At 48.2% G+C, this 10,566-nt stretch overlaps 1 protein-coding gene across 1 annotated transcript; it reads left to right on the forward strand.

Moving 5' to 3' along the window:
• The first annotated feature begins 7,687 nt into the window (after positions 1 to 7,687).
• On the forward strand, positions 7,688 to 10,209 carry LOC119269235 (probable indole-3-acetic acid-amido synthetase GH3.1). Its single transcript, XM_037551031.1, has 3 exons — positions 7,688 to 8,115; positions 8,218 to 9,116; positions 9,228 to 10,209. The coding sequence occupies exons 1-3, from the start codon at positions 7,781 to 7,783 to the stop codon at positions 9,833 to 9,835; spliced, it is 1,842 nt and encodes a 613-aa protein (XP_037406928.1). The 5' UTR covers positions 7,688 to 7,780; the 3' UTR covers positions 9,836 to 10,209.
• The last annotated feature ends 357 nt before the right edge of the window (positions 10,210 to 10,566 follow it).

Here is a 10,566-nt window from a genome sequence, read left to right on the forward strand (position 1 = left end):
AAAAATCTTCATTAAGTTTAATCCAGGGAAACTGTGGATAAAACATAAATAACATAATAGCGATGACAATCGAAACAAGCAACAGATTGTCGAAGCTAGTCATGCAATCGAGATCATAAGAATCAGTCATCATATTCATATCGATTGCTAATCATGTACATTTAATCTTGGGTGTAGAAACTCCACGTCCGTTAGTTTAGTGTTTTTGTTTTCGAAACTGGCGATGGATTAGGGCCTGGTAAACTATGGGATTCTGAATCTTGAAAAAGGGAAGCATACATTGAGTTGTTAACACCTACTTTTAGATGCCTGCGCCAAGGGAGACATAACCCAAGTTGCTTAGCTCTAAACACTATCTTTACTCTACATGACACTGCCATTGCAGGCAAAAGTTCTCAAAACCGAGGAGCTTCTTGATGCACAAACCGCTTGCTTTCAGAATGTAGAATAGAAAATATCGTTACTCGTACCAACATATCGCAAAAGTGGCAAGATTATGTAGGGGAAACGCAAAACTTGACCCCAGTGGAGAAATATTTAACGGACGCTTGTAAGGCTAACCTTCCAGTGTGGACATGTGGTCATGCTACTAGTCAACTCCTGCTTGTGCGGCTTTCGACGGCCTAAATCAAACGCTTCTGATTCCATGGATCCTCCAATCAGAACCTCTCCATGCGTGGTCGTGCACATGCATGGAAGCACACGCAATGATGCATAACCCTCCGGATTAAAGGGGTAATGGAATGAACCAAGCAACTTGGAAATAGCTAGTCGTAGGTGTTTATTTCATTCTTGTAATGGTTCGATCATGGTTGCTTTGGTTATGTACTTAATTAATAATTAAACAAGATATACATATTTTATTACATTAGCTTGTAATTTACTTGCCCATATTATTGCGGTTGTGTAAATAAACATTTATCAAATTCTCCCCGTGATTACCTTATATTTTGATGAGATGTTTGGTATGTAAATTAAAGTCAAATTGGTTTAAAAAGTAAATAAATTAAAGGGATTGATTATCATACGTGGATGGTTGAAATGGGGCGATGAGAATAAAATTGAAACATGAAACCTTACATTCTTTTTAAGTGATAGCGAGAGATAGTAGAGACACAAATGACTGTATATTGCAATGGTGCAGAGGTCAGTGGTTTCAATCTCATTTTTCAAAGAAAAAAACTTAAAAAATACTTAAGGGTATAAGTAGGGGAACCCATTAAGCATATTTATAAGTCTACACACATAAAATTATTTTTGTGTACATTTTCTCTTGGCATTGACACGAGGTTGAATTCTTATCTATTTATATGTAGGATTTGCGCCCCCCCCCCCTAGAAATACTTGCTATCTACCTTTTTCCATGCCTTAAGGTGCTATGTAGCTTTTTCCAAGCCTTAAGGTACATGTTCCCTCAGTGCGTAGCTCGTCTGCGTTGAGGACCGGGCCGTCAAGCTTTGGGCGAGTGTCGTCTGGCTCAAACGTGAGGCCGACTGTGACAAGCTGAACTCTGTGCTCCTGATTGCAATGGGGTCCTCTACATCTAGTGCCAACCGCGTACGACCGCAACGGGATCCTTTTCATTGATCCCAACCGGCTGGGATGGGGCATACCATGTAATGGCCTCCACGGGGTCTTGTTCATCATGATCCAGCTGCCTACGGCGGCAACGGAATCCTGTTCATCGACCTCCAACCAGCTGGGGTCAGGCATACAATCGGACGGCAACAACGGGGATTGTACATCGAGAGCCAACCGGCTGGATCTGGGATACTATACACATCGAGAGGCCTCCTCACACAACCCGCTAGGTCAACTCTATGTATCGCGCACAACAACTGGTGGTCGCAACTCACGGCAACGCGCATGCACGCGCCGGGAGGGGGGGGGGGGCTTACCGGTTGGGTCTCTATCTATGTATTGCGCGAGAGGGGCAGCACATACGAAGATCAGGGGGCCTCCAACAACATTGCATACGGCTTGGCCACACACATAATCACGAGAGAGAGAGAGAGAGAAACGTATTCATGGCTCGGACCCGACCACCCACCGCGCGCATGTCGTGTAAATTGGAGAAGTCTCCGAAAAAGTCTTGCCCTCACTTCTACCATTATCTTTTGCGTCATGGAAGGCCCAAAGAACTTCATACAGGTGCATCGGTAGCCCGCCCAGGATGAAAATGCCACTTTCTGCCATAATTTTTTTGTCATAGATGCAGGTGCCCACCTCATCCATGATGATACATGTTTTTGTAACTATTATCATCATAAAAGTGTGATAGAAAATATTTCATTCAAGCCATAATGTCATGGACGTCTTCTACTTTAGTGCAAACTGTCTCTACTTATGTTAATCATCAAGTATGATTATTTAAGTTGCTAGACTAACACGCGAGGTGTATGAAACACGAGACCTCACTAAAACCGTGAGCCCCATACTAAACTTCGTTCAACGCATGACCCATGTGTAGATCACATCTATAAGTCATGTAGTTTGCGAAAAATCATCTTTCTTAGCTAAGGTGAAACCGAATGAACTGAAGCACATTTTTGTTCTGACAACCATCATACTGTGAGAAGCGTAGAAGGATCATGGATAGTCAGAACTTTGTGCCAAAACTCCACCATACCGTCAAGATCAGAAAAAAGAAGAAACAAATTCAAGGAAATCAATAAGTACATCAAGGAATAGATTGCATGTACTAACAATAGATCTTATCTACGAGCAAAATTTTATTAATCAATAGAACTCATCTAATACAAAATTTTATTAAGTGATAAATCTCATCTACTTGAAAAATCTTTGTGCAATGCCCACACATCTCATGTGCTCTAATCGCAACATGCATCTACTCATAGACAGCTCATGATGCCACTATTGGGTAACGTAGTAGAAAAAACCCGTCCTATGAATCAGGCCCATGAACACTATGAAGATGCCTACACCCCCTACCGCTTGGCGTGCGAATACTTCCTCCACGTGAATCCGTGAGCTGCCGCTGGCCCTCCATCGGGCTAGGTTTTTATGTTTAGTTTGTCTCTGTGTGTGATGAACTCCGGCGTATTCCAGACTACTGATCTTATGTAGCGGGAACCTATTTAAGTTGAAGCTTTTAAATTTGCGGTACAATTTGTGGTATCTGTTCTGCGCCGGGATGAACTGCCCGCAAAATCCATTTAGGGTGAACTGTAAAACAACTTTGCGGGTAGGGAATTTAGCACATCTGCTAAAGTTGCTCTTAGGGATGCTCTTTGGACCGCCGCGGGTGTTCTGGTTTAGCCTCCTGGGGTTTCTGTCAGATGTGCGGCTGTGGAACGGTGACATCGATGAACCGATGATCCAAGAGTTGTGCAGGTTGAGAAAGGCCTCAATAAAGGCGGTGGCTCCTGCCAGGGAGTGTTTGCTAGCTAGCTGGTGCCTTCAATAATGGGTCCAAATCCATCTCGTGTTTGCTCTCAATTATAGGGCGCAAAAAGAATATGCAATGATTCCCGCCGTTGTAATTTCTAGACCCTATTACCATCGATATATGCACTCTACGAGTGAATATGCATGAATGTCCCGTGGCCCTGGATCTCATGATTGCAGGCACGCACCACACTAGCTACTCCTACTTAGCTAGGAGATACACACGACGTTTTTGGACGATGCATGAACGACGCTCCACATCCAGCCATTGAATCAGGGAATAAAGTGCTTCACATCCATCTGATTGTAAATCGTGCATGCATCGTGCATGGAGTGTCGTCTGTCTAGTATTTTCGCTTAGCTAGTCCCTGCACTTCTGTATGTTGCTCCCTCTGTTTTTTTTACTTTGTATATTAGTTTTGAATAAAGTCAAACTTCGTAAAGTATGATGAAGTTTATAAATAAAATATAAACATTTATCATAAAAAAGGAAGATGACGTGAAAGTATATTTAATAATGAATCTAATTATATTAATTTGTTATTTCACATGATAATATTTTTGTTTATAAACTTTGTCAAAGTTTACAAAGCTTGACTTTGACCAAAGCTAATATGCGGGCTAAATAAAAGTAGAGGGAGTACTACTATCCAGTCTCCCTCGTGTGTAAACAAGGGATGTACTTGAACTCACCACGTATGCGTCAAGATAAAGCTGGATTGATCGGCCTAAGTTATCATGGCAAGTACGCGGTGATAGCAGTTCCATTAGCCTTTAAAGATTATGTCCAATCACCAACTTCGTCGACCATTTGTAGGTAATTGTACTTTGGGATGTACTCGTATCTATAAAGCAAACTAACTGAAGATCTTTTATAGGTACCCAACCTTGCTTGCCCATCGTTCAGCATTGCAAAACCCAGAAGCTACGTGCATGCACGCCGCTAGCAACGGGGAGCCGACGACGGATGAGAATCACATACGATAATTCATGCTTCGACAGGACACCTTTGGGAGGTTTGTTTTGCCCTTGCCATTCTTCTCTGGCTCTTTCTCCATTCAGACCCAACACAAAAGATAAGGTCCGGCCTGCAGGACAACCACCCCGACCCCCGGATGGCAAATTAAACGCCTATCTGTACCCCGATCGATGGCGTGCTGAACAGAGGCACATGAGGTGCCTGCATCGAAGCAGAAACGCAACGCAACGCGTGGCGACATGGTACTGTACTACAGTACAGTACTGTCTAACCGCCAGCTTTTGGCTTGGTTGCTTCATCGGCAGAGAACGCTAGCCGGTCGATGGACAGAGAGCGGGCTAGCTAGCCAGAATCGGCACTCAAATGCGGTATCTATCTATCTAACCAATTTATGGCGCGGCCGGGACTCGGTCAGTCAGATGCGGTTACGCGTAGTTTTCAAGCGCTCCATGGTTTGGACAGCCGCATGTTCCGCTGACCTACGAGTGATTGGTTTGTCGTCCGATCGATCGATCCATCTCTGGCTAGCTGGTCGCATGTACTTAGATCTGAGCTCGAACTGATCTCCTCTTCGGTGCGTACGATCGGACCATCGATATGCATGCACATGCATGTGTTCATATTAGCAAGGAACTGGAATTACTGCAGAGGTAAACACTGTCGTCTTGTGCTAAGAAAATCAGCGTCGTGGTGACTGGCCGGCGACATGCATGCCGGCCGCGCCGGAGCCCGAAACAACAGTATCCGTGTTCTTGGTTGGTGTTGCGGGTCGGTTGGCCATTTGATCCCGCTGTCTCTGGGCATATCTTTGGACAGGAATGTGCGGTGCCTGGCAGCTTCGCAGATCCTCCGAATGATCACGCTCGCTCCGTCGGCCTCGCCGATCGGTAAACAACAGGTGGCGGAGAGTGGACTAACACACACCACATGGCATTCAGCCGCTCGCGATCTACGGGAATCGCTTCGAGGTCGTCGGAGGCGGGGGGCGATCGTACGTCGCCGGGAAGCGATGCAGCTGCCGGCCTTTCCAGCGGCACGTACGCCATGAGAAGCAACTCGCGCACGCGCCATGTCGGTCGGGAGCGCCGATCGAGTCGCCTTTTGCGTGCTCCCGCCCGCGCGCGCGTCCGTGGCGAGAGCGAGGTGTACAATCAGCTGCTTTCCTCCCGGGGCTCACAAGTCAAGAGTAGTATACGCTATTTCTTGGGCGAAGGGAGGGGTGCCGATCCCGACGCCGTGCCAAGTGGTGCCGAATCCGAATAGAAAAACCGTGGCAACTTTTTGTTACCGCCGGGGGAAGCAAGAACGCAAGATCCAGCTTTACACGGACTACTTTGCTTGGGTGAATGAAATGCTCAACGATCTCGTGTTTTTTTCCTAGTGTGCACACGATCGGATACGTGCGTCGTGGGAGCATAATTGGCTGCGGATTGTCGCCAGCGATTCAGCCAAGAGCTAGCCTACACGGATATTTATGTTTGGATCTCAGGCTAGGATAGTGAAAAAACTACACTAACCGATAAGAGTATGAAAGCAAAAACTACGTCGCCTCTACAAAAAAAATCAGAATTTTTAAAATGTATTTATTATTTATTTTGATTTTACTGTTTATTAGGGAGCATATGCTTCCCGGAGCCAAAAATCAGCACCCGCCCACCCAAATGAGCTAATTTGGACTAGCTAGTTTTTTTTTCGAAAAGAGGGGAGTACGTACCCTCGCCTTTGCATATTGAGTGATGCAAACATGCATATATTATTAATTATCAATAATATCAAACAAATCGGCTTACAAAGTTAAAAAAATGTGACCATCCTCATATGACATGCCTCGAGACAACATCCCCATATCGTACCACCAAATCTACGACAATGTATTACCAGAGAAAGGACGGAAAGCTCCAAAACAATACCTTCAAGAAGGAATTGCCGATCGTGCGCCGATGTTGGCCGGTCCAAACAGATGTCAGACCAATCACCCCCAAAGCAGTCGAACCAACACCTTCAACACAAGGTAATGACACACGGAAGTCGACGCTGGCTAATCAAGCCATAAGGCAAGATCTTGAGGTTTCACTCGAAGGAAAATGCATCCATGATGTCCGCCGCCATGGTCACAGTCACCATTTTGCCTTCTCTGTTCACACAGAACTAGCCGGCAAAAGGAGAAATTACCAAAAAAAAGGTGCCATCGCGTCGCTTCTGATCACTACCGCACCGTCTCGTTGATGGTTGTCGAGCATGTCACAACCACGCCTAGTAGCCATCGCTGCCAGATGAGCCGCCTTGGCGACATTCGTCAATAGCAGTGGGTAAAGGAGGGTTGTGCCTCGCACAACCATCCAATGGGATCGCGACAATGCCCGGTGCATCGCGCCAGATCCGTCTGATGAGGCAAGCCTCGCTAAGAAAGATAAGTTGTGAATCCAAACGTAGCATTTGAGAGTTCAGTCTCACATCACATGCCACATTCCGCATGCATGTGGATATACATTATCCAAATCTATATGCTCCGAGACAATTGTAGAATTGTACTAGTCAGATCGGAGGGAATACTTACTTCATTTCTAAATATAAGTCTTTTCTAGACAGATCTGTATGTAGTTCATATTAAAATCTCTAAAAAGATTTATATTTAGAAACGGAGGAAGCATTATACTTTGAGCTATCCTCAACTAATTAAGGCATGCAGGCACGGAAATAAAGCAGACTAATGGCCAATCTAATCAAATGAATAAAAATGGTGGAAACGTGCACAGTGTGGTAGAGATCCATCGAGTGCATGCAGCATATAATTAGGCGAACAGCTCAAATTATCAGCCATATGGCCATTTTATACATTTGCGCCTATGATTTGAGCACGAGAATGGCCTAAAAATCATGATAGTAGAAGATTGTAGGACATGTTAGGATAATACACATCTGCAGTATTTTATGCACAACTAGCATCATACGTGCACCAAGAACACATGCAAGCGGACTGGCATTAATTTTCCGGGTCCAGCTACAGCTCGGTCTAGAAATTTGGTCTCTGCAAGATAGGTTAAAAACAAATGTCAGACCTGGCTAAAAGAAGACAAAAGAAAAGCAGCTAGCTAGAGGCTTTACGGATGGGTAAGCTGGCCATCAGCAGGCGAAACTTTCAAAAAATGTCACGCAAATGGTCATTAATGACATTTTTTTACAGTATCTGTGTAATGTTAGTAGTGGGCCCAGATGGCATAGACACATGGTGACACAATTGACAACCCATCCGCTCTCTATATAACCCGTCCCACTCGTACTTGTCGCTCACACAAACCAGCGAGCTGATATTACCACGGCATCCTGACGAACCTGGGCTCAGAAATCCTCTCCAGCAGAGAGTCACACAGGCCCCCTTCACAGTGCGGTGCCATGCCGGAAGCACCGAGCGCCCAGCCAGCTCCCGCCTCCGGCTACGCCCCCGGGGCGCACCGCGAGGCGCTCGACTTCATCGAGCACGTCACGGCAAACGCCGGGAAGGTGCAGCAGTGCGTCCTCGCCGAGATTCTGGCGCAGAACGCGACGGCCGAGTACCTGCGCCGGTATGGCGTCTCCTCCAGCAGCAGCCCCCTCGATGCCGTGGACGCCTTCCGCCGCTGCGTCCCGCTCGTGACCTACGAGGACCTCCAGCCTGATATACTCCGCATCGCCAACGGTGACTCCTCGCCGATCCTCTCCGGCAAGCCCATCTCCGAGTTCCTCACAAGGTATGCATGACAAGTACATGTACTCATGTGCATGCTCGTGGACATGCATGGATATCTATGCGCTAACTTTGCTCGTGCAATGGTTTGTTTTATGTGTACCAGCTCCGGCACTTCCGGAGGGGAGCGGAAGCTCATGCCGACCATCGCCGACGAGCTGGACAGGCGGTCTCTGCTGTACAGTCTACTGATGCCGGTGATGAGCCAGTCGCTGCCCGGGCTGGACAAAGGCAAGGCGATGTACCTGCTCTTCGTCAAGGCCGAGTCGCGGACGCCGGGAGGGCTCGCCGCGCGGCCGGTGTTAACTAGCTACTACCGGAGCCGGCAGTTCCTCGACCGGCCGCACGACCCGTACACGGCCTACACGAGCCCCAACGAGGCCATTCTGTGCGTGGACTCCTACCAGAGCATGTACGCCCAGCTGCTCTGCGGCCTCGTGCACCGCACGGACGTGCTGCGCGTCGGCGCGGTGTTCGCTTCGGGCTTCCTCCGCGCCATACGCTTCCTCGAGAAGCACTGGCCGCGCCTGTGCCACGACATCCGCACCGGCGAGCTCGACCCGGAGATCACCGACCGCTCGGTGCGTGACGCCGTCGGGAGGTTGCTCCGCGCCAACCCAGCCCTCGCCAGCGAGATCGAGGCCGAGTGTTCGGAGCCGTCGTGGGAGGGCATCATCCGACGCCTGTGGCCTCGCACCAAGTACATCGACGTGATCGTGACCGGCGCCATGTCGCAGTACATCCCAACCCTCGAGTTCTACGGCGGCGGCCTGCCGCTCATCTGCACCATGTACGCTTCTTCGGAGTGTTACTTCGGCCTGAACCTCAACCCCATGTGCAAGCCCGGCGAAGTCGCGTACACTCTCATCCCCACCATGTGCCACTTCGAGTTCCTCCCCGTCCATTGCAGCAACGCCAATGCCGAGCCGAGCCACCACGACCTCGTCGATCTAGTCGATGTGAAGCTCGGGCACGACTACGAACTCGTGGTAACCACCTTCTCAGGTAAGGCTCCATCGCAGCTTCAACACATTCTCTAACTGCCTAACGTTGCCTCGATGATCTTATGCCTTTTTAGCAAGGCTGACATTTTCCATGTGTATGTGATCTTCACAGGTTTGTGCCGGTATCGTGTGGGCGACGTTCTGAGGGTAGCAGGGTTCAAGAACGAGGCGCCGATGTTCAGCTTCGTGCGACGGCGGAACGTGGCGCTGAGCATCGACTCGGACAAGACGGACGAGACGGAGCTGCACACGGCGGTGAGCAGCGCGGTGCAGCACCTGGCGCCGTTCGGCGCATCGCTGGTGGAGTACACCAGCTACGCCGACACATCCGCCATCCCAGGCCACTACGTGCTGTTCTGGGAGCTGCGCGAGGGCAGCACGGCGGTGCCGGCGTCCGTGTTCGAGGAGTGCTGCCTGTCCGTGGAGGAGGCCCTGAACAGCGTGTACCGGCAGTGCCGCGCCTGCGACAGGTCCATCGGCCCCCTCGAGATCCGCGTGGTGTCCGAGGGCACCTTCGAGAAGCTCATGGACTACGCGCTCAGCCAGGGCGCGTCCATCAACCAGTACAAGGCGCCGCGCTGCGTGCGCCCCGGGCCGGTCGTCGAGCTCCTGGACGCGAGGGTGCAGGCCAGCTACTTCAGCCCCAAGTGCCCGAAATGGAGCCCCGGGAACAAGCAATGGAACACCTCCAAGGAGCTGCTGAGCATCGGAGACGCCTAGCTTGGTTGCTAGCTAGCTAGCCAGCTCATGGCCGGGTTGGAGGAGGATGACTATGCATGACGTGCATCATGATCGATGCGTTACTGTAGGGGCTACGATATCTAGTACTATTTCAACTTCTGGGGCAGTGAGGAATAGTTATCAAAATTATGACTTAGGTAGCTAGGGTTCCTACGTATGTCTGCTATTATTTTTGTAATCTTCTCTATTTGGGCCGCCTTTTATGTAGAACTACCTGTCAATTACTTTTATTAAACCACCACGTACCGCAAGCTGCATTCCAAAGATAGTTTATCCCAATGTTGTATGGACATCTAGTCTCCATGGGAAAGGACTCAGCTATCTACACAATGCATGCTAAAGCTAGCAAAGAATGGAAGAAAAACTGTTTTTTTTTACTCAAAAGAAAAACTGTTACTCCCTCTGTTCATATTGGAATCTCTAAAAAGACTTATATTTAGAAACGGAGGGAGTAGATTATTCAGGACACAGGATCACATGCATGGTTCTATCTTATATATCATATTCGTAGACCACAAAATTTAATGCCTTCAATTCAAGCTTTTGAATCAATTAATTATTGTCTGCATCTATCATATCAGAACCGATTTATTGGTTGAGTTACAACATACATTTTTTTATACAGGGTATAGCCACATACATACGGAGCAAACTAGTACAAATTTTACTCTTTGGGTTGGAGATGGTAGATAGGTTGAACCAATATAGAT

This window comes from Triticum dicoccoides, chromosome 3A, assembly GCF_002162155.2.
Source record: "Triticum dicoccoides isolate Atlit2015 ecotype Zavitan chromosome 3A, WEW_v2.0, whole genome shotgun sequence".
NCBI classification, from domain to species: domain Eukaryota; kingdom Viridiplantae; phylum Streptophyta; class Magnoliopsida; order Poales; family Poaceae; genus Triticum; species Triticum dicoccoides.

Excerpts from the sequence above, each read along its gene's own strand:
- LOC119269235 (XM_037551031.1), top strand. The coding sequence starts at position 7,781 with ATGCCGGAAGCACCGAGCGCCCAGCCAGCTCCCGCCTCCGGCTACGCC. Across the intron at positions 8,116-8,217 it reads ATCTCCGAGTTCCTCACAAG|CTCCGGCACTTCCGGAGGGG; the intron begins GTATGCATGACA and ends TATGTGTACCAG. Across the intron at positions 9,117-9,227 it reads CGTGGTAACCACCTTCTCAG|GTTTGTGCCGGTATCGTGTG; the intron begins GTAAGGCTCCAT and ends TGATCTTCACAG.